At 47.0% G+C, this 24443-nt stretch overlaps 1 protein-coding gene across 5 annotated transcripts in view; it reads left to right on the plus strand.

Annotated features, from left to right (window-relative positions):
- EPB41L4B (erythrocyte membrane protein band 4.1 like 4B) overlaps positions 1 to 24443 on the plus strand; it is a 128985-nt gene that overhangs the window by 19160 nt on the left and 85382 nt on the right. For all 5 annotated transcript variants that reach the window (XM_040963530.1, XM_040963529.1, XM_040963531.1 and 2 more), the window contains exon 2: positions 15065 to 15169. In XM_040963530.1, the coding sequence (XP_040819464.1) occupies positions 15065 to 15169 (105 nt within the window). The remainder of the gene's footprint in view (positions 1 to 15064; positions 15170 to 24443) is intronic.

Raw genomic sequence — 24443 nt, forward strand, 5'->3', positions numbered from 1 at the left:
ACACCAAGGAAATAACTCTAAAATTCTGTGCCTTGGTGGTTGGTGTCCTTGCTAATAGATTAGACTTGTTTGTTGTCCAAGTTTATTATCTGCACCTACGCGATATGTACCTGTCTTGGGTGACACCCAAGGAGCTCAGGGTCTAGGACTGTGCTGTGACACAGAAAGTTTCCAGGCTATTGGGGACATCTCAGATTAGGGGAGTTCCTGGGTGCTGTCAGAGGTCCTCCTGCACTGTGGGGCTGGGAATGACATTCCTTCAACTCAGCGGCAGAGGGCTGGGCCTCCAGATTGGCTTCTAGGGGCCAGCTGGGACCCTGTTGGGCAGAACCCTCTGCTCACATTCTCCTCCCGCCCCCAGCTCAGCAGCGTGCCAGCTGCTCACAGGCAGGAAACAAGCCTAGAAAAATGAAGGGGCTCAGCTGAGGGACATCAAGTGATGGTGCCCAGATTCAAAGCGGGGCCCTATTTTGCCAGTATTATGATATAGCCAGCAAAGCTCCCACTTGCGATGCCTGCATCCCATGAGGGTTTTAGTCCAAGCTGTTCCACTTCTGATCTTGCTCCTTGCTAATGCACCTAGGAAAGTGATAGAGGATGGTCTAAGTACTTGGGTCTTGCATGGGATACCACAGTAGAGTCCTGGGCTCCAGCCTGGTCCAGCTCTGGCTATTGCAGTCATTTGGAAAGTGACCAATAGATGGACCATCTGTGTGTGTGTGTGTCTCCCTCTATTTTGTAACTCTACCATTCAAATATAATAAATCAGTAAAGCAAGGCTCTGACTCAGAACCCTGTCACTAAACTTGTGTAGTTTATTTCCCTGAAACCTGGTTACATGGAACCAGGACCTCTCTGCCAGGTGTGTTCCCTGGATCAGTGCTGAACCAAGTCCTATTAAATTGGTCATCTTGTTTCCTATGAGCCTGTACCATCTTAATGGGGTGAGAAATTCTGGACATCAAACTCTGTTGAGGTGAGTAATAGAGGCAGGACGCGGGCTCCCAAGCCTTGAGGGCCACTCATGACAGGTGTGCTGTGAGTTCAGAGCTGCCAGGACCTTGGCAGGACAGCACCTGCAGGGCAAGGGAGCCAGGCAGTCTCTCCTCGTTTGTCCAGCATGGTCACATTTCTTAGTGGTGTGATGAACCGAGACAGCCATCCACTGAAGTTACCCTTTCTGGTCACGTTTCTTGGCAGGCTTCCCTGGGAATGTGCTGCCTGTGAATTGACATGGAGTTATTTGCTTCCCTGGGAATGTGCTGCCTGTGAATTGACATGGAGTTGCATGGAGGGGGAATCTGCAGTCTGGCTGCAGAAAAGTAATTTGGCAATTTATTTTCAGGGATGCCCTTCTCCTAACAGCTTGTCTCACACTCAACCTCTGGCACGGAGACATCCATCATTTTAATTGTATGTTACTGTTTCGTCAGGCACAAATTTGTTTCATTTTCTTGTTCCTTTCACCCAGTAGTGGTAAGTTGTGTTTTTTTTGTGTTTTGTTTTCATGGTCCACCATAAAAATTATATATTGCTTTGAACAAAGCACTTTTTATGGACAGAGTTATCTCATGTTTTTGGTATTGCCATTTGGTTCCTAGCCTTGTGGCAGCAGAGTGGTGTGGCCTGCCGCTTCACATGATACAGCAGTCTCAAGCTGAACCTGAGGGAGAGCATGGTGTGTGTGGTATACATCTCAGGGTCGGAAGTTCTCGGTCTGTTCCAAGCTTTGGGGTGGCTGCCTGGTCCCCCTGTTGCCTTGTTTTTTCCATCTGTTAAATGAAGAAGTTGAATGTGCTGACTTTCGGAACATTCCTGTACTCTTGCTTGGTAAGGTGGAAGGTGTCCTGAGCCCCAGCCATTGTCACTGTCCGAGAACATCCACCAGGGCAGGACCTGGAGCTGGTTCTGTTCCTTGTCACATGTTCCTCATAACCCCAGGCACAGACTCAAGGGCTTTAATTCAAGATCAGAATCAGTCTTGGTGTGGGTGTTTGGATCCCCACATTCCATGTTGGAGTGCTTGGGTTTGAGTGATAGCTGTGCTCCCAATTCTAGCTAACATGCACCCTAGTGAACAGCAGGTGATGGCTAAAGTCACCCTATAAGGGAAACTCAGATTGAGTTCCCTGCCCTGGTTTCTGCCTGGTCCTGCCCTAGCCCTTGTTGGTGTTTGAGGTATGAACCAGCAGGTGGGATCCATCTGTCATCTTGTCTGTCTCCCTTCTCAAGCAATCAAATAAAAATTTAAAAGAATCAATCCTATGTCTCTCAGAAACAGTCAAAGGAATATAAATTAGATCCAGTGGATAATTGGTGTTGGTGCCTAAAGCTGAAGATACAGCTTTTATCACTGCATATATTTTGTTTCTTTCTGTAAAAAGGTGTTTTTAATTTGTGTCTGAAATTAGGTAGAAGTACAGTGGTGTTGCTCCTTTAGGGGTTGCATCAATTATTTGGGGTGGGAAAGTGAACTGGGCTGATGAACTGATCAGCTCAGGGCTGATGGGCAGCTGCTGAGATGGTTGTAGCAGAAGTCTGTGTATTGTGTCTTGTTTCACTGACATGGAGGAAAATTAGTGTTAATGGCATGGAATGATTTTCCTTATCTGCAGCCCACAGCACTTCCATCTTCGCTGTGCTTACAAGTCTCTTCTTCCCAGAACATGTGGTGCCGAAACCCTGCAGTCCCCAAGACCTTTGCGCTTAGGAGGCTGGGTTTTATCATGGAGATTTTTAGTACATGAAATGCAGAGAATATACTGAAACTCTTATGTGCACAGTACCCATTTATTGTTTTTTTTTTAAAGTTTGTTTATTTGAAAGGCAGAGTGATAGAGAAAAACAGAGTGAGATGCCTGCAATCTGCTGCTTCACTTGCCAAATACCCACAACAGCTGGGGCTGGGCCAGGCGGAAGTCAGGAGCCAGGGACTCTGGGTCTCTCACATGGGCACAGGAACCTAAGGACTTGAGTCATTCATCATCTGTTGCTTACATGGTGCCACTTACCAGGGAGCTGGATTGAAAGTGGAGGCCGAATGTGATCCCAGGTACTCTGATATGAGATGCAGGCACCCCCAGTGACAGCTTAATTTGCTGTCCCCAAAACCAGGAGAACTGAATCCAGTCCTCATCCTGCCCCCTTGCAATCAATAGCAACCTGATTCTGCAGCTGCTCAGGGCAGCTCCTCAGTCAGGAGATGGAATTCCAACCCTGGACAGCCTGGTCTCCATCCCATGGCCTCTGGGCACTTGTCATGCACCACTACAGTCAGTTCTGAGCCACCAAATCCTACTGAGAGCTGAGAGGGCATTTCTCACTCAAGATAAGATGTCAGGATAACTTGCTAAGTAATTTTTGGATGAAGGCTTAGCAGTATTGGCCACAAAGGTTGGGTGTGGACAGACCCCTAGGTCATCTAGAGAAATGAGTTGTGAGAGTGAGGGAGGCTAGTTTCTTACCAAGGCTCCTAGAAAATGGAAGTTACTGAGAGAGGGCTGGGCTGGGCAGAGCTGGCAAGTAACCATGACATTAGAACTTACTACAAATGCTGAAGGCAGCCGTGGGGCGTGTGCCTTCTGGGAAACTGAGCGGGAAGCCCACAGATGGTCCCAGCTGGCCATGGCTGACCAGGGTGTGTACAGATTTGGAAAGGCAGGAATGGGTTTCTGGGTATCAGTATGGGCTTACAGAAATCTTCAAACCACAGTTTTTATTCAAGTGGGATTATATATGTTCTGTGCCTTGATTTTCTTTGTAAACATTGCCTGGTCTATCTTTCTTTCCCTCCCACTTCCCTGCTTCTCCTCCTCTTTCTCGTTTGGAGAGAGAGATGAAACTATTTGCTGGTTCAGTCCCCAGATGCCTGCAATTGCCAAGGGGCTAAGGCTGGCACCTGGCAGCCCAGTCTAAGTCTCCCACATGAGTGATAGGAGCCCAAGTACTTGAGCCATCACCGGCTACTTCCCAGAGTGCACACAAGCTAGAAGCTGGAGTCTGGTGTGGAGCTGGGGGTGCATCCCTAGTACTCCTGTAAAGGGACACAGGTGTCTTAGCCAACCTCTTAACTGCCTGGCCAAATACCCATCCTCCCTAATTTTTTTTTAACTGAACATTTGACAGTGTGCAGAATTTTATCCCTGTGACCAAATTGGTTTGGATGAAATAATTTTGTATGGAACACCACTGTTTGCCTTCACGCTCATTTGCCCCTATTTTAATTAACAGTGATTTAGCAAAGTCCATACAACAGAGGAGAGCACTTATATGATGAAGAAGCTAAGACCCCAGGTGCCTAGGGTTATGGTGATGTTGCTAGGAAAGTGGTCGAGCTGTGCTTCCAATCTGTGTGGTGCAGTTGTGTGTGCTGGTAATTGGGCTTGAAAGTTACTACCAGTGTCATCTCTTCCAACCCCAGCCTGCTCACTAAATAACCTCCATGTTAGCAAACTTGGATCAATAACTAACACATGAAACAACAGAGAAGTGTTTCAGAAGATTCATGAAAATGGAACTGAAAGATAAGTTTATTTTGATGCAAAAAAGTCAAAGTCCATAATGCCTTTTTAGATTATGCTTTTTCCATAAACTTTCAGAAGACACCCCCAGCATATGCATAGCTTTTTTTTTCTTTGTTTGCACCAAAGTCCTATGTTCCATGAAACTTTTAAAATACTATTGCAATAGTTTTGACAGTCGATCGCGGGCCAGTGTACCTAGGATGAATACAAAAACTTACACTTAGGTTTAGAAAACATCACTACAATTATTTACAAGAACTTATTAGCATTTTGTGTACAGAAAGCATAGCGTGTTCATCAGCCATAAGGAGAGGCCACAGGGAGATGTGGTTTCCCAAACATTAATGTCCATTTGTACATTAAGCAAGCAAGGATTACAGAGGAGGTGATGGGTGGTATCAGGGTTCTGCACCCCAGATGGCCAGCTGTAGAGAATTCCTAACAAGAAACTGCACCAGAACCATCAAATGTCTGAAAAATGGGTCATCTGCAGATTGTGGTGTGAACTGAGAAATCTCCTAATGCTGTTGGTTTGCGTTCATTGAATCTCAGAGAGCAGAGAAGCAAGTGTGAGCATGACAGTGTAGAATAATGAGGGTTTGTTGGCTGAAACTGACACTGGAGGTTGTTTTGCTGTGAGATCTGAGGGTTGAGTAGAGGAGTGGAAGGCACCCTAGGCACAAGAAGGATGCCCACCAGCCCACAGAGTGGCAATCTGCTGTGAGTGACAGCGTGGACGCTGTCGTTGGAGGACAGTGCATTCCATAGTTTGGAGCCCCAGCTATATGTAGGGCAAGGGGAGAGGAGAAAAGAACAACATGTTAGACTGGGCAGTATTGCTTTTGTCAAGTCCCCACATGAGATGAAGACACTGCACTCCTTTCACTGGTGATTGCTTTTGAGCATGACTGAGATGGGGCTGTGTTGTCTCCTGGCAAACACAGAGAGGAGACACTGGAGCACCTGAGACTGTTAGCTGGTATGGGGAGATACTTCCTGAGTCGTGGAGGTGGAAGGGCAGGCCCTCCTGAAATGGGTCATGGGATGGGTTTGGAGCAGGTGGATGGAGGGCATGGCTCTTAAACCTCTTCTACTGCTCTGCTGTGTCCCTGCTTAGCTCACGGTAGGGTGGTTACACTTACACAATGATTGCTCCTTTGCGGCTTAGCTGGGGTACTGTTGACACTTAGTGAAATTTAGGCAGGTTGGCTTCTATCTTCTCCAATTTTGACCTGTTGGCTTTGCACTTGAGTCATGTTGCAATGTGATGTTGCCAGCAGCATCTTACCTAAGAAAATAGTTGTATTTCAGGATGCAGTGAAGATGTCAGCTCTTCAGGAAGCACCCTTTTTCAGGAGCCTGGCCAGAACCAGGGAGAAAGCAAATTGGAAACTAGACAGCCGGCCAGTAGAGACAGCACAGTGTCCATGGCTTTTAGTTGATCTCTGCCTGCTCTTCCTTTATGCATGGTTTTAATGAACTTGGATACCTTCAAACCAGAAGGAGCTGCCACTGGTTGCTGGTCCGGGTGAAAGTGATGTGTGGAGACAGAAGGTGGAAAGCCAGGACTCAGGGATAGAGCATGCTGCATTACAGCCTTCTGCTTGGGGACAGCTCACTGTACATGTTAGGAAATAGATTCCAGAATGTTAGTCCTGACTTAGAAAAGCCTTATATCTATAAACTCTGCCTGTGAAGGTGGGTGGGGGGCTGCACTGGGGCACAGTGGATTAAATCCCTGTCTGACACCAGCGTCCTGTATGAGCACTGGTTTGCGTTCTGGCTACTCCTCCTCTTCTTCCAATCCAGCTGTCTGATAATGTTCCTGGGAAAGCAGCAGAAGATGGTCCAGGTGCTTGAGTGTCTGCCTCCCACATGGGAGACCTGGATGGAGCTCCAAGCTCTTGGCTTCAGCCTCAGCCGTTGCACTATTTTGGGAGTGAATAGGAAGATCTCTTCTTCTCTCTGTGGGTCTCTGTGAGCCTACCTTTCAAATAAATTAGATATTTTAAAAAATGAAGCAAGAAGGTAAAAAGTGATTTTGCTATCCTTGGGTTTGAGTCTCAAGCTGTTTTGGGTAACTTGGCTGCTCAAGAAGTGCTTGTTTGCTGGGTGCTTCCTACCAGGAGAGGAGAAAGCTCCCCTTCCCTTATAACCCATAATTGTAAGCCAGCACCACTGGTGCTGGCTGGCACTTGATAAAAAGGTAGCAGATACTTGTCGAATGAATGAATGAGTAGATGAATGCATGGATCTGTCACAGAGGAGGAGACAGAGTCAAGAATAAGGCAACGAAGAACAGCTTTCCAATCAAGACCATTGAGTTACCTCCTGTTGTAGCCTATCTCAGCACCTCACATTTTAGCAACAAAATGGTGTTTAGGTAAATGGCCTTGGAAGAACAGTACAGCACCCTCAGCACCTGTGCATGGAATAATTAATTTGAAAAGATTTTAATGAACGTATCCTCATTTTTAAGCCTGCTACTTGTGAAGTGACGTCTGCCTGCAGTGAGGGCTTTTGTGTGGCCACCCAGAATATAGCTTTCTTGGCTACATATTCCCTTCCATGGCTGAGAAAGAAATTGTAAGTACAGTTCCCTTTAAAATAGCAGAGAGGAGTCTTAAATACCTAGGAACTAAGCTAACTAAATATGTGGAAGACCTCTATGATAAAAATTATAAAACATTTTAAAAGGAAATGGAAGAAGACATTGAAAAATGGAGAAACTTACCATGTTACTGGATTGGCAGGATCAACATCATCAAAATGACCATATTACCAAAAGCAATATACAGATTTAACACAATCCCAATCAAACTCCCAACAACATTCTTCTTAGAAATAGAAAAAAAGATACAAAAGTTCATCTTGTAACACAAGAGATCATGAGTAGCCAAAACTAACCTGAAGAATAAAAAATCAAACTCTAGGAATCACAATTCCAGACCTCAAGACATATTACAGAGCAGTGGTCATCAAAACAGGCTTGTACTGATACAGAAACAGAGAAGAAGATCAAATGAACAGAATAGAAACACCAGAAGGGAGCCCACACATAGATAACCAACTAATTGACAAGAAAACTGAAAACAACCCAGGGAAAAAGCTTGATCTGTTCAGCAAATGCTGTTGGGACAACTGGATAACACTTGCAGAATTAAGAAGCAAGACCTGCACCTGTCACATTATACAAAAATTAGTTCTAGGGTCCGGTGTGGTAGCCTAATGGCTAAAGTCCTCACCTTGAACATGCCAGGATCTCATACGGGTGCCAGTTCTAATCCTGGTGGCCCTGCTTCCCATCTAGCTCCCTGCTTGTGGCCTGGGAGAGCAATCATGAACAACCCAAAGCCTTGGGACCCTGCACCTATGTAGGAGACGTGGAAGAGGCTCCAGGCTCCTGGCTTCGGAGCCGCACAGCTCCAGCTGTTGCAGCCACTTGGGGAGTGAAACAGTGATCGGAAAATCTTCCTCTCTGTCTCTCCTCCTCTCTGTATATCTGACTTTCCAATAAAAAATATATGTATATATAATATATATATATAACATATATATATATATCAGCCCTAAATAGTTCAAGAACCTAAATCTATACCCAGAAACCATCCAACTACTGAAGGGAAACATAGGAAGCACTCTCCAAGAAGTAGGAACAAGAAAAGACTTCTTAGAAAAGACGCCAAAAGTACAGGCAATCAAAGCCAAAATGAACAAATGGGACCACATCAAACTAAAATCTTCTGTACAGCAAAGGAAACAATTAACAAAGTGAAGAAGCAACCAACCAACAGAATGGGAGAAAATTTTTGCACACTACACAAGTGATAGGGGCTAATATCCAGGGTTTACAAAGAACTTCAGAAACCCAGGGACAATTAAAAAATAAGAAGAAGAGGAAGAAGCCAACCCTGTGAAAAATGGGCAAAGGAAATGAACAGACGTTTTTCAAAAGAACAGGCTCAAATGGCTAGTAGACATATGAAAAGATGCTCAGGCTCCCTAGCCGTCAGGGAGATACAAATGAAAACCACATTGAACTTCCATCTAACTCTAGTGAGACTGGCCTACATTCAGAACTCTACTAACAACACCTGCTGGTGTGGACGTGGGGAGAAAGGAGCCCTTCTTCGCTGCTGGTGGGGAAGTAGGCAGGTACAACCACTATGGAAATCAGTATGGAGAGTGCTTAGAGAATTGCAAATAAACTTGCCATGTGACCCAGCTCTCCTGCTACTAGGAATATACCCAAAAGAATTGAAAACTGCATATGAGAAGGGGATCTGTAATCCTGTATTTACAGCAGCACAGTCTACAATAGCAAAGACATGGAAACAACTCAGATGCCCGTCCAAAAAGGAGTGGATAGAGAAACTTTGGTACATCTACTCCATGGAATATTACTCAGCCATTAAAAGAATGAACTCATACCATTTGCAACTAGATGGTCCCAACTAGAGACTATTATGCTCAGTGAAATAAGTGAATCCCAAAAGGACAAATACCATATATTCTCTGTGATAAAAGAAAACCATCACGCAAGTTAGGCTTTTGTCTTTTCTTTTCATCACCCATGTGTTAGTTATTCAGTGGTGCATTTTTTTTGACTCCGTGGTGGTCTAATTTTTGTTGCTGTTGTTTTAACTTCATACCTGTTGTTGACCTTATTTTATGGCTTCTCATTTAAGGGAATATACAGTGATGGAGTAATAGAGATTACCACATCCAGATGTTAAGATACATTGCAATATGCATCCCTACTTCCAAATCAAAGATGGACTCCCATTGAAACTGTTGTACATGTCTAGACAATGGGACGCTAGACTGTCTGACATTGTCTGTACCTGCAATGTCAGAGCACACGTAAATAATGGACTGATGGAATTAGAACTCCTTATGAGGGACTATTTTATTGTAACAATATAGGGAAAATGAGTCGGAGGATGAGAATTTGGGAGGAGGGATCCTAGACTGCACAGAATTATATCATAAAATTCAAAATTCAAAGTAAAAATTAAAGAGTGGACATTGCAGGCCAGGAAAAATGAAACTAGAGACCTTGAAGCTGCCATCTTCATCCTAAAATGTTACATATGGAGGCCTCTATTTTAAACATTCTTGCCTTTATCAAAGGGCTGCAAAAAGTTTGCAGAAAAATGGAATTAAAAGATATGTTTATGGGCTGGCTCAGTGGTATAGTAAGTTAAGCCTCTACCTATGCTTCTGCAGTCTCATGTGGGCATTGATTTCAGTCCCAGCTGCTGCACTTCCAATCCAGTTATTTGTGTCTGGCCTGAGAAAGTAGCAAAGGATGGCCCAAGTCCTTGAGCCCCTGCGTATATGAGGGTGACCCAGAAAAAGCTCTTGGTTCTTGGCTTCGAATTGTTGCAGCATTTGGGGAGTGAATCAGTGGATGGAAGATTTCTCTCTCCCCTTCTCCCCCTTCCACCTCTGCTTAGCTTTGCCTTTTAAATACAAATAAATAAAACTTTTTTAAAAAGATGTTTTTATTTTATGAAAAAGTTTTGAAATTCATGCAGTTTTTTGTAGTACGCATTTTCTTTTTAAATATCCCAATGTAATTTTACTAGTTTTGTATTGAAGAAAATCTTGGAGAGAGGCCTTAGGTAAAGACCCCACTGAGAATGCCTGCAACCCATATTGAAATGCTAGAATTCAAGTCCCAGCTTCACTTCTGAGTGAAGCTTCGGCGACAACACTGATGGCTCACATAGTTGGGTCCCTGACCACCTGTGTGGAAAGCCCTGCTTCCAGAATCCCAGCTTTTGCCTGGTCCTCCCCTGGTGTTAGGGCATTCAGGAGTGAGATAGCAAATGGAAAATCTTCCTCTATCTCTTTCCCACTTGCTTCAGATAAAATGACAATAATGAGTAAAAAAAAACCAAAGACCTTACTTACCCGTATGTGTGTGTACACGTAAGAGAAATCACAGACGTGTTTAAAATGCTAACAGGGAGTAGAGATGATGTTTTCTGTCCTCTCCCCCCGCATCTCCCCCACCTTGCCTCATACAATCTCTGAATCCTTCTGAGGTCTCTAATGGGAGAAGGAACTTGCTGCCAGAGGAAGGGTCCTTTTCTACTTGTGCCCCTTCTGCACTGAGTCATACTCGAAAGGCTCAAGAGAAAGAATTGGAAGGATCTAGACAGCCACTTAATCCTGGGCCCTCTTCCTTCAATTCGGTTTAATGCCCTGTGAGTGATGAAATGACTACCTGGAAGCTGAGACCAACGTAGAAGGATGCAGGTAGGAAGCAGGCCGCACTGGGGCCGTGGAGCTTTGGTGACAGTGTGCGTTCAGAGCACAGCAGCAGATTGGCAGCTGGAGATGCAAGTACGAGGCGGTGATGGGAATTTGGGAGAATTATGAGTTGTCTAAGGTCCTGGTTAGAGTTCCATCTGGGACTGGAGCACAGGTGTCTTGCTCCTTCTCACCCAATTCGTCCTACCACATCGTGCTGCGAATGCCTCACTTAACTAGTTTGGACCCACTAGGACACTCACTAATGAAGCTGTGGTGCTGTGAGGATGGTGTAACATAGGGCCGCCATGCTGGGGAGGAAAAATACATCCAGAGAAATGGTGCCAGAATGGTGATTAAAAAAAAATTGTACTTATTCTATGATATCTGAAGATTGTGGGAGGGAAAGCATGCCCATTAATTTTCCAATCCTAATACAGCTATTTTTCTCTTTATATCCCATTTTTATCAAGCAGTCCACAAACATGATGCTTGTATGTTTTATGGTGGTGGTGTCACAGCTGACTTACTCCTTTATAGGCTGCTTACCTAGTACTGTCACAGAAATATCCCTTAATTCAGTCTTGTCTTTCTGGTCACCTTTTATTATGGCCAAGCAGGCATCTGAACAGTTGATGGGCTGGTTCTGACTTCCCATGGCTGGGCTGGACAGTTTTGTTTCCCTGCCTCTTTCTCAAGTTGACTGTATCGTGGAGACCCTCCCTGCACTTCCAGTCCTCTGCCTGTGTTGAATTATTGCCTTAGTTGGAGTATTTTCAGGGTCTGGCATGGTAAAGCCATGGGTAAAGCCACTGCCTATGTGGCCAGCATCCTATATGAGCACTGATACAACTACTGGCTGCTCCGCCTCTCATCCAGCTCCATGCTGAGGCACCGGCAGGCCCTGGCTCAAGTACTTAGGTGCCACTCACGTGTGAAACCTGTATGGAGTTCCTGGCTCCTGGCTTCAGCCTGGCCCAGACCTGGCTGTTGTGGCCAATTAGGCAGTGAACCAGCGGATGGAAGGTCTCTCTCTGTCTCTGTCTCTGTGTCACTTTGCCTTTTCATGTGTATATTTGAAAGAGGAGTCTTTCCAGGAAGGCTGTAAGGATTGCATGGTTTTTATTTTTGTCATGGCTATTACATGTCCACCTTTTCCTAGAAAGCAGCCACCACAGGCCCAGCATGATGGGTCAGTGGTTAAATCCTTACCCTGCAACTGCTGGGATCCTATATGGGTGATGGTTTGTGTCCTGCTGCTCCACTTCTCATCAAGCTGCTACTTGTGGCTTGGGAAAACAGTTGAGATGGTCCAAAGCCTTGGAACCCTATCCCCATGTGGGAGAACTGGAAGAAGCTCCTGGCTTCAGATTGGCTCAACTCCAGCCGTTGCGGTCACTTGGGGAGTGAGCCAGCCAGTGGAAGATCTTTCTCTGCTTTCTGTAAATCTGATCTGCCTTTCCAATAACAATAAATAAATCTTTAAAAAGAAAACCTCCACCTCTTTCCCTGGTGGCCAGCCAGGGTGTCCTCTTCCCATGAGCAGTGACTTCCTTTCCTCTCATCACTTCCTGACTCTTGTGTTTCCCACTTATGCCTCCCTACATTGCAGTTTCATTTTCTTTGAGAGAGAATATCCTTTTAATCTTCAGTCTTCTATCTTCTAGGTGTGGCCTACACTGCTTCTCCCTGTATTCTGTTTGTTAAAGAAAGAAACTGAATCCTTCCCCGAGGAGGTGCTGAAAGTTTCCACAGGCTGGATCTTGTGGAGGGAAAGGCGTGGGGAGCAAGCTGGAACTTGGGTGGTGTGCGTTCTCAGCAGGTGCACAATAGCTGGTTGTCTCCCTTTGTGATGTTAGCCAGTGGGGCCCAAGGCTTAGAGACTGCCAGTCATTAGGAATTGCCAACTGTTGATATTGCAGTTGTATTACTCTTCTTTTGTTATAACCAGTACATTAAAAACCCCACCCTTCTACTAGTTTTAATAGCTTTCTTGAGATTCATCGTTATTGTAGGCCAGGCATTTGATCCCAGTAGTTAAAACAGTCACATTCCATATGGTGCAGTTCAACACCTGCTCGAGCTCTTAACTCCTCCTTTTCTGCCAATGCAAACCCTGGGAGGCAGCACTGATGAGTCAAGTAGTAGGGTTCCTGTCACTCATATGGGTGACCTGGGTTGAATTCTTGACTCCCTGCCGCAGCTTCTGGGCTGTTGTGGCATTTGGGGGAGTGACCAACTGATGAGGACTCGTTCCATCTCTTGGAGTTGTCCATCTGTCACTCTGATCAATTTTAGAACATTTTTTTGCCACTACACAGCTGCTCCCCTTCCCACCAAACCTATTCCCCTTATCGTCCCCCAAACATGGAACCCCAAGCAGCAGTAACCCAAATTCTGTCTATACATATTTGTTTACTATTGACAAATCTTAGACAAGGAGTCATACAAGCTGTAGTATATGGCACCCTTCTTCATTCATGTAAGCAAGGTGTCATCCAGGTCAATCTATGTGTTAGCATGTGTGAGAAGTGTGGGTTGTGTGTGTGTACCCAAATAACCTTCTGTGGTGTGCATATTCTGTGTTCTGTTCATCTGTACACCAGCTGATGGACATTGCGGTTGTTTCCTCTTCTGGATTTGTTAAGGCTGCTAATGTGTATTCATTTGCAAGTTTCTCATGGTCAGATGTTTAATTTCACTTGCTTAAATGCTCAGCAGGTGTCACTTATGGTGATTTTGCAAGTGTATGAGTCTTTTATTTGAGGAGACGCTGGGCTGTTTCCACAGTGGAGGCACAGTTTCTACTCCCATTGGCTGTGTGTGGAAGGTTCCTTTTTCTCTGGCATTTGTTATTGTATCTTTTGTAATCTAACCATCCTAGTGCGTGTGGAGTGACATCAGATTGTGGTTGTGATTTGTGTTTGTTTCCCTAGCAACCTTGGTGTTTTTTTCCACATTTTCTTTGGCCATTTGTGTATCTGGGAGAACTGTACATATCCTATGCCCATTTGCTAGTCGAATATTTGCCTTTTTATTATTGAGTTGCACTAGGCGTTTCTGTAGTCTAGATAAGGAGTGTTGATGAGTACAGGATTTGAAAAAATATTATTTCTCATTCTGAGCTATCTTTATACTTTCTGACTTGTTTGGCATCCTTAGAAGAACAGAGGTTTGACATTTTGCTTTTTGTTGTTGCTGTTGTTGCTGCTGTTGTTTGTTCTTTTGGTGTCATATGTAAGAACTTATAACCTAGTCCTAAGTCATGGAGCACTGTGCTATGCTGAAACTCTGCAAGTTCTAACTCTTGTATGTAGGTTTCTGGGCCATGTTGAGGACATGTTTATATTTGCTACCATCTACTCTTCAGTTATTCATTGCTACAGTTAAGGGCAGGATCTGTGCAGACCTGCTCACTAATTTTCGAGGTAGGGAGTGGGTTCCCTAGTCACCCTCTGATGTTACTGTTTGCTTCCTTTGCTGTTACGACACTTGGGTTTAAGTGTGTGTGCAGTGTTGTGGTTTTTATCTGGGAATAGTCTTATATTCTTCTGGGGTAAATACTAGACTTCAGTCCTGCAACAATTTGTTATTGGGAATCTCCTCATTCTCAAAGAATGGTAGGGAGGTAGGCATGATTGGGCCTTTCATAAGAGCAAGAGTAGAAGCCTAAGGAAAAATGATTTTTCAGGGTCACACCTGCTCCTATGCGGCAGAGGCAAGACTTAATTGCTCCTGCCTTTGCCCTCTTTCCTGTGCTCTTGCCCCAAGTGTGTACCACACAGAACCCTGGAATGGACCTGGAGCTTGAGCTGGGCTGGACATCCTGTGTCCTCCAACAGCTCGTTGAATTTTTCCTGGGTGTGACTTCATATCCTGTGTCAAGGGGAAAGAGCCAAAAATCAAAGAATGAACAGATTCCCAAGACCACCTGCCTCGAGGGGCAGCCCAGGTACTGCTGTCCTACAGTAGAGCCCGTCCTAGCTTGCCTCAAGAAAGTCTGATTTTAGTAATGTTTAACCATCATTTGTGGGCAGCCTTTCAGAAGTCTTTTTTTTTTCCCAAGAAGGAACTAGCAGGAGCTAACAGTGGTTATTCAGGTTTTTAAACTTTATGCTATCTATATTCTTATATTGCATTTGAATTTCCTAAATCATGTGTTTGTATTGCACATACAGTGAGAGTAAATTTTTTAATTTGTGTTTATGTCTATGCAGTCTAGAGAGGCGTTTGGCCCAGGTGTTGCCTCCTAAATTTTAGTCTACTCGCTTGTCTTCCAGAAACATGCCAAGGGTCAGGATTTGTTTGATCAGATCGTGTACCATTTGGACCTCGTGGAAACAGATTACTTTGGCCTCCAGTTCCTCGACTCTGCCCAGGTGGCGGTATGTATTGCCTTGATTCATTTCAGTGCAAATTGGCTTTTCATGCTAATTGTAGATCCACATTTGCTAGAAATTGGTAGAGAAAAACAGGAATAAAACTGTGATATTGTAGCAGTAATGAGCGCTGGCATGGTGGTGCCCATTGGCTCCTCCCGCCCTTGAGATGGCCAACAGTTGGCAGAGGACAGGCACGGGCTGTACCGTGGATATGTTTTCCAGCTAAAGGATGCACTGTGAGCACGTTTCTAGAGGAGGGAGAAAGAAGAAATATCATTATGGAAATTCTTTTAATGGTGCTGCTTTTATTTTTAACCAGCAGAAGAGGCTGCGCCACCACCTTCTTGCAGATTCTGGCTGGTTAACGAGTGGGTGCTGTGAATGCCATTGAATTCCAGCCAGGCTCTGTGGGGTGCAGGGCAGGGGATGGTTAGAGCGGGTCTTGGCATTTCATGAGAACCATCTTGCAGGCTCCAGGAGGTGGTGTGTTAGGTCGATGAAGACTTGACTTGTTTTGCTCGAGATGAAACTGCAGCGGAGATGGCAGAATGAGAACTCCACAAAGCTCAAAACCACTTTTTTTTTTTTAGTGGAAATTACTTAATAGCCTCCTGTTCAAGAAAATCTAGCTTGGGGTTTTAAAGATCATGCATTTAACCATTTAAAAATTGACTGAGTGCCTGCAGTGCACTGGATGTTTTAAGCCTTGTGGATAAACCCGGGACACAGACGTGCACTCGTGACAGCTGGGACAGCAGTGGAGAGTGTAGAGCAAAGGAAGGGTAGTGCTGTGCGAGCCCATGTGTTCGAGGTGGGTTGCCCACAAGGAGACCTGAAATGTCCCAGGCTGCTTTAGCCTCTCCCTTTGCCCGGGGAACACCCAGGTTCATCGGAAGGTGATGGTGTTCAAAATAGGTGCCTGGGAAGTGGATGCTGAAGAATGAGCGAGGGGCTGGATCTTTGGGCAGCAGAGTGAGTGAGATCTGGGTGGAAAGGGTGCTAAGGTGGACCCTGCCGCCAGAAGTCACGCACATATGCGACCTCTACACCAGCAACTTCCTCTAAGCTTTGAGAAGTGTGTCTGCCCAAGGCAAGTTCCCTTTTCCTCACCCACACTGTGCTCCTTGAATTGAGAGTCCCAGGACCTTCTCCCATTTCTCAGCACCAGACCCACTCCTGTCCTCCCACACTCCACAGTGGTCCCTGGGAGGGCACACCAGTTTCTCAGCTGCACACCCACTCCTGCGCCTCATGGTGGTCCCAGGAAGGGCACACCGATGTTTCCATTGCTGCCTCTTCCGTGCCGGTGTTTGTCCTTTGAGGTTGAGCTTCCTGGTATCCTGCCCCTTACCTAGCCTATGTCCTCTGTGTCTCCCCATTCCCTCTTTCTGCTAGGCAGTACAGGACTCAGGTCACTGACTCCTCTTAAGCCCCCTGGATGCTGTTTGCTCTCATTTCAGCTTCATAAAGCAAAGTCCAAACAGATGGCCAGCAGGCTCACATCTCCACTCACAGTGTCCAACCCTGGCCTTCCCCAGTTCATGGTAACTTCCTGTGGCCACATCTTTCCTGCCCTTTCCCTCTGGTCTTGGCCCTTAATGGTCCCTCCCACTGTAGTCCCTGCCCCCAGCTTACCTGCATCTCAACATGCAGCCTTTGGGTTTCCTGCCCCAGGGCTCCCCTTGACTCATGCACGGTCCAGGGCCCTTGTAGTTCCAGCGTGAGGCTGCAGCGGAAGCAGGAGACATGTCTGCTGCAGAGTCTTCTGTAGTTGGACCGAAGATGGCATCCATCATTGCTGCGCTGAGAGCCAAGCACCTACTGCCTTGCCGGCTTGTCCTCCTCCTCAGGGGATCAGCTTTAGCTCCTCAGATTCCCAGAAAGCCGAGCATGTGCCTCCGTGGTGAAAGGCTGTGCTCCTGCCCTCCACTGACTCGCCTGGCAGGCTTTGCATCCACCAATGCCCTCACCGTGTGGTAGGAGGGATGTTCACAGCAGGGCCCAGGCGCCCTTCCCAGGCCAGACGCCTGCAGGTGCTCAGACACTGCAGGGTCCTAAGGCTTGCCAGCAGCCTGCTGCCTGTACGGGAACTGCTTTTCCTCTCTACAGAAACAGGTGTGGGTCGGCCTCTACCTTTGACTTGGATGACACAAGGGGTGGACAGTGGTGGCAGTGGATCTCAGGTCCCCTCGCAACCCCAACCTGGCTTGTCATCTAGTCTTTGGTTTCTGAGCCGGGTTCCTTACAACTGCATTTTGGTGATGCCTGTGCTTCTCTCTGTTGCCTGGACTTGTGCAACTTTTGCGGCTGTCCTTCAGGTCATTCTGATGCCCCCGGCCCCCCGACAAGGTGTGTCCTGAACTCTGAAAGCGTTTTCCATGCACTGACACCTCCACATCTCATTGCCTTCTGTGGCAGTCAGCATGTGTGGCCTCAGGCTCCTTATCTTTGTACATAGACAAGCAAGCAGAATTTCTTACTGCATCCTAAGACTTCATACTTTTTCTCTCCCTAGTGACCCTGGAAAGTGAAGCACAAAACCCAGAACTGTCTTCTTTAGCCCCAGAAATGTTTTAGAGAGGCCTTTGTCAAGTCTACCCATCTCTGGAGATGAAACCAAACCTATCAGGCCTTGTTGGGCCACTTGCAGACTCAGGCTTAGCTCAGGTCATACAGTTGTAGGCCTGTATGCTCATCCCAGCATGCATGGCTCTCTGTCTGTTTCGTCAGCTGTAGCTAGGCAGTGGTGTCATGTGTCTCATGGGGAAATCCAGGAGGAGCTAAATGAGTCAGTGGAGGGAAGCGGCTTCATCATCTGGACTGTGGGGATGGGCTCTGTTATGGCCTGATTGGTGCTGCTGTAACAAAATACCTTGTGGAGTAGAGGCAGAATCATTCCCCAGTTGCAGAGGCTCCATTTGGCTGGCCTCTGGTGAGGGCCGTCTGGCTGCACATAGCCTGGTGGGTATGCACAATGAAAATGGCTGCCTGCAGAAGGCACTAAGTCCCGGGGGCAATCCTGCTGCATACCACTCTGCCCCGGGAAGAACCCACGCCCGCTGACCAGGCGGTAACCCTTTCATGAGGCTGGAGTTGCTATGACCTTTTTGCCTTCAACAAGGCTCTGCCTCTTGAAGTTTCATTCTCTCTCAACTCATCCACACTGACTCTAAGCTTCCTGCACAGGAACCTTCAGGCAGCAAACCCAAACCTCTTGTTCCTGGCTGGACAGGTGGAAGGGTCCGGGATATGCTTCTTGAGAAGGCCAGGTTAGCTGGAACCTGCAAGACCCACTTGCAGAATCAAACAACTGGTTGCTGGGCTGTTATTGATTCTCTTGGGGCCTGGGAGGAGACAGGATGTTGTGGGAGGTGTTTCTGGAGGGAGATAGGGAACAGATGGAAACCCAGAAGGGAATGTTTCCCTTGGCCATTGACTTATTGCTCCCATAATTGAGGCTCTTGCAAGATTATTTTAAGAAAGATTTATTTTTCTATTGATCTGAAAGGTGGAGTGACAGAGAAAAGAGAGAGAAATGTCCATCAGCTGATTCACTATTCCAAATGGCTGGAGTAGTTAGGTGTGGACCAGGAGAAAGCCAGGAGCTCCAGGCTGGGCTAAGTCCTTGGGCCATACTCTACTGCCCTCTAGGTGCATTCATAAGAAGCTGGAGAAGCAGAGAAGGTGGGCCTCGACCTGATAGTCTTCTCTGGGAAGCCACAGCACTAGACCCTCCTGCCAATATTGACACCCCCGCCCATCTACCCCACCCCACCCTCCCAGTCCTTGGTGTGCCAATGAGAGGGCTGGCAGTAGCAGGACACTTTGGCAGGGCTGACTGCATACCCAGCTTATATCCCCAGCTCGCTGAAAAAAGCCAGACCTGGTTTCCATAACGCCCCTGCCCAGCCCTGAAGCAACTGTCAAAGCTTGTTGGCATCACCTATTTTTAGCAGTCAGAGCTGGGACCTCCTGCTTTCCTTTTCCGTGTCAAAGCACGAAGGCCATCCGGGGACCCACTCAGCAGATCCCACTTTGGCACAGCTCAAAGCAGAGCCAGGAGACTGCTTTTACAAATCAAAGCTTTCTTCTGCACGCCAGAGGCGCTGGCCTGCATCCTTCTGGCCTTCCCGCTTCCTGGGCCGGAGAGCTGCTGTTTACAGAGCCCTCTCCCTGAGTGTGGCATTGAACTACAGGCTTCATGTATGGCCTGTTGAACATTCATCTCCAGTGTCTATGAAGGCAGCCATAAGGCAGACTGTTTTATAGGTGAAGCTAAGGTTTGAAGACACGAGGAACCTTTGGTTAAAGTGGAACAGAACTGGATTTAAGCACTTGGTCTCCTGAAGCTCAGTGCTTTCTGCCAGACTGTTCTGGACCATTTGCTTACCTGGTACATGTATGTACACACATGTGCATGTGCACAAACACACACATGCACAAGTAGAGAGAGAACTTCCCATCAGTGCTATTTGGCCAGCTTTGACCTGGAGCTTACTCAGTGTCCCAGTTCCTGCAGTTGTGGGAGTGAGTGGGACTCTGCCCCTTCGTGCCCCATGCAGCTGGAGACGACCACTGAGCAGTTGCTTGGAACACAGTGTGTTGTCTTTGAAAAGAAAGGGTCTGGGCCTGGCATGATAGCATAGTGGTTAAAGTCCTCTCCTTGAATGCGCTGGGATCCTGTATGGTCACCGATTCTAATACCGGAGGCCCCACTTCCCATTCAGCTCCCTGCTTGTGGCCTGGGAAAGCAGTTGAGGACAGCCCAAAGCTCCCATGTGGGAGACCCGGAAGAGCTCCTGGTTCCTGGCTTCAGATCAGCGCAGCTCCAGTCATTGTGGCCGTCTGGGAAGTGAACCATTGGACGGAAGATCTTTCTGTCTCTCCACCTCTCTATATGTCCACCTTTCCAGTAAAAAAAATAATAAAGTATTTAAAAAAAAAAAGAAAAGAAAGGGTTCTTCTGACTCCTCTGTGAGGCTGAAATGAATGTGCTGTCAAAGAAGAGGGGTGGATGTGGCTGGGGCCAGGGCTAGATGGTAGCAAGGTAGAATGGGGAGTGGTGGCAGTAAGGCTCCCCACCCCTCAGCAGGACCTCCCCTCTAGCTCCTGGGCACGCAGATATGGCCCTCAAGGGTCTTTTTCTTAAGCCTCTTCCTAATATGAAAAGGAAGCTTATTTGTGGTGATACCCATTACAGTAAGGAGTCTAGAGAAGATGGTGCGGGCCCTCATCCTGGGACGTATCCTCTGTGTTCCCTCTGGCATGCCACGTGGTCTGGCATTCCAAGACCCAGGGTTGTGTGGTAGGGAGGACACGTAGCTGTGGGCTCGGTAGATGCTGATGGGGCACTGTGGCTCCCTGGGTGGTTGCATGAAGAGTCCCTCAGTTGCCCCGCCCCGTCCTTCCTTCCCTAAGCAGGTAATACTAACCCTCAGCTCCTCCCATATCAGGGGAAGGGAGTGACCATGCAGGATCCCCGGAAGGGAAGAGGCAGCATGTATATGCTCATGGTGACTGTGATGACTACAGTTAGCACACTCGGTAGGTGCACCAAGGGACAGCTCAGGCTCAAAGGTGAGGAAGCTGAGGTTGGAGCACAGGGCGCCTGGCTTGTGCCAGAGCTGGGCCCTGATCTCTGATCTCCTGTCTCCTCCTAGAGTGGAATACAGAAGTATAAAATGGGCCCAAGGAGAGCTGCAGGCCTCCCAGGAGCCTGGCTCTGGGTGCCAGCAGCAAGAAGCAGGGCATGTGTGCAAATCCTGGGCTCTCTAGAAAGCTGGTGAAGAGACCCCCTGCCTCAGCAGGTTAATCCCCAATGGAACCTCAAGAGACCCGGTGTTCATGGGCTTTTTCCAGAATGGGAAGGAGGGAGTCCCCCTGTGAACAGAGTAAGTACTTCGAGCTGGTTTGTAGCCTGGAAGCCTCATACACTAGACACCAACACCAGCTCGAGTCCTGAATCAACTTCCCAGACCTAACCTCCTTTGGCCTCCCAACACCACCTTCCTTTCTGCTGAGGCCTGAGTTGGTTGCATGAACTCCAAGAATATTCATTTCCTTCCTTCTCTGTTCACCATCTGATAGGGTGAGCTCTTCAGATTTCCTTAATTTCAATACCAGCTAGATATTGTTCAGCAAGCCAGAAGAATCTCCTGTGATGAACTCTCTCGCTCAGGCCCAGCGCTGGGGGGCTCTGGGAGGTCCCAGCAGAGCTCTGAGGCCTCTAGGGCAGCGCACACTCCTCCTGGGCAGCGTGGCTCCTGTGCTTCCCCATCAGTTTCAGGCCATTGAATTCCGCCAGCCATATGCGTGTCATTGCTTCAGAATTGATGTACTGTTCCAGCAGATGGCTCTGCCAAGATCATCTCTTCCAGCTGGATTTATGGAAGGGCCCTTGCCAGATGGATATGGATGAGGAATTCAGAGCAGAGAGCACCTTGCTGACACCCATTAGGCTGTTTGAGTTAAATGCCTTGCCATTTGAACTCAGAAATGCATCTGTCTGTCTCCACTGACCGGCTTAATAGTCAGTTGAGAGGTCTGCAGCCATTCACTCTGGCTCTTTCCAGCATGCAGTGTGGCTATATTTCACCAGGATACAAGTGGACATCCCAGGCAGGTGCTGCTGCTGCTGCTGAAGATGGCCCACAAAGCTGTGTGTAGAGTCCAACTCACTGAGCATCGCATGGGGTTTCCAGTGCCCCATATTGGAGACACAAGGGGGTCTGGTGGAAGTGCACTGGAGCAGTGACTGAGTTCTTAACCACCTCATAGGCAAGCAAACAAAACCAAACCTGGATACCCCCAGGGGTCCCAGGAGTTTAGAAAATGATAGTGCCAGGCCTTCTGTGCTGCTCTAGACATGGCTCTTTGTAAAAGAGTGGAGCCTGCCTGTGGCGGAGAAGGGAAACAGGAGCAGGTCATGCCTAGCCCTGGGGCCATCCAAGGCTCGCAGGATCACTTGGTCTGGCCCTGCCAAGGCTATCACAGGCAGGACTCAAAACTCAAGAAATCTATAGTGGGCTGGTTTTGAAGCTGATCATTGTATATGGCCTACAGATGGTATGAATATCCAAATGGCCCTGGGAAGAACCATGTTACTACCTCTCCAGTTGTAACAGCAGTTGCTGAGTAAAGTGGGCAGCTGCCCACACAGTCTGCCTGGACGCGTCCAGCTGTGTCACCTCCTGGGCTGGCCCGTAAGTCCTAGAACTCCATGAGATTTGACAGGGTTCAAGCAGCCATTTTAAAAAGTTGCTGGCAATGTCTCTGGGTCCCCAACTAAGAAAAGATGCAGAGAATTCCAGAACTGAATGCAACAGGCATGCTGGGGGTGTTATGAAACAATGATGCTCTTGAGATTGAGATTCTGTTTACTGAGTCTTGATTGGAAGATGAGTGTTGACTTTAAAACTTACTCGAATGATTTTACTAAGTCACAGTCATGTTTGAAAACCATGGCCAAGGAAACCACACCAGTGAAACTTGGATACAGTTTAGAGTTTGATGAAGCTGGAGGAAGATGATGGAGGGAGTCAAAGGGTGGGCTTAAACTTGATCAGTTGAAAATAATAAAGTGATAAGGAGGTGAGAGAAAGGAAAGAAGGGATGAGCCAGCATTGTGGTATAGGAAGTTGGACTGCTCCCTTTGGTTCCAGTTCCCCATTTGGGCGCAGTTTCTTATCTGGGCTATTCCACGTCTAATCCAGCTTCCTGCTAACGGCCTGGGAAGAGCAGCAGAGGATAGCCCAAGTGCTTGGGCCACTACACCCACTCACATGAAGACCTGGAGAAAGCTCGTGACTCCTGACTTCTGCTTGGCTCAAACCAGGCCTTTGTGGCCATCTATGAAGTGGACCAGCAGTGGGAAATCTCTGTCTCTCCCTCTAGGTCTCTATCTAACTCTTTCCAAAAAGAAAAAAAATTATGAGATTATTTTGCCTTTATTGTTATTTTTTAAAATATGTATTTGAAAGGTGGAGCTACAGGGAGAGAGAGAGAGAGAGACAGTTTTTTCATCTGGCAGTTTGCTCTCCAGATGGCCGCAATAACTAGAGTTATAGACCAGAGGCAGGAACTCACATAGATACAGAGGCCCAAATCCTTAGACCGTCTTCTTTTGCTTTCCCAGGTTCATTAGTAGGGAACTAGATAGGAAGTGTAGCAGCTGGGACTTGAATCCATGCTCAGATGGGATGTCAGCATCTCAGGCAGGTGCTTTACCTGCTGTGCTATAGTGCCAGCCCCATAAATAAATCTTGTAAAAGAAAGAAGGGGGCCAAGCCATTTTCAGCAGAGTTCTCTTGGTGGTGAGTTCATGTGGAATTGAGAGAGGAGTATATTTCATCTTAGCCATTGATGTGGTGCTTATGAAAACCTCATAATCCAAAAACTACCAGACAGGCCAACAGTGAGTAAATAATGGGAGTAATAGCTGCCCTCTGCAGTGTAGGCATCTCCTGTGGGTGCTGGCTCCTGTCCCAACTGCTCTGCTTCCAATCCAGCTCCCTACACACCCACATGGGACACCCAAGTGGAGTTTGTAGGTCCTTCCATCAGCCTGACCCAGAACTGGCTATTGTGGTCATTTGGGGAATGAACCAATGAATAAAAGACTGATCTCTCTCTTTCTGTAGCACTGCCTTTGAAATGAATCTTTAAAAAAAAAATCAGGCAGAAAAGCAAAACAAAGCAGCATTCATAGCCCCCACATTGCCAAATAACCTCTCCAAATCGTCTGGATGTGTCTGATAGAAAATAACAGTTTGAGATAAATGAGATCCTTCCTGTTTTTTTCCCCCAATCTGACAATGAGCTGTGGATCTCTGGCCACAAAAAGAAAGATAGGCCTACACTGTTTTAAAGAGTATTTCATTATATGGTTGAGCCATTTTTTTAATACGGATTTTGTTGATGGACATTTAGGTCATCTCCAATTCAGAGCTATTAACAATGAGATGAAGCATGCTGCCCTGCACCTTCAAGATACGCATCCTGCCTGCAGTGATGGCTGCTTTTATTCCCTGGTTGCCTGGCTGGGAGTAGAGATGACAAAAGCCCATGTTCGCCCATTGCATGCCCACGGCTTATTGTAATTCATCTGCTATTTGCCTTTGTATTTCCTTATCCCTCTCCTCCCACACAGTCCTAATGGGCTCTTGGCTTAGGTGTAGAGTACACACTGCTAATTTTGTCCCTCCCTTCCCAATACTAAAACAGGCAGAATTGAGATTGCTTCTGGAGGTCTTGTGGCACTCAGCAGAACAGCCTCTGG

Source organism: Ochotona curzoniae, unplaced genomic scaffold (genome assembly GCF_017591425.1).
Source record: "Ochotona curzoniae isolate NIBS_2020 unplaced genomic scaffold, NIBS_Ocur_1.0 scaffold_3208, whole genome shotgun sequence".
Taxonomy (NCBI): Eukaryota; Metazoa; Chordata; class Mammalia; order Lagomorpha; family Ochotonidae; genus Ochotona; species Ochotona curzoniae.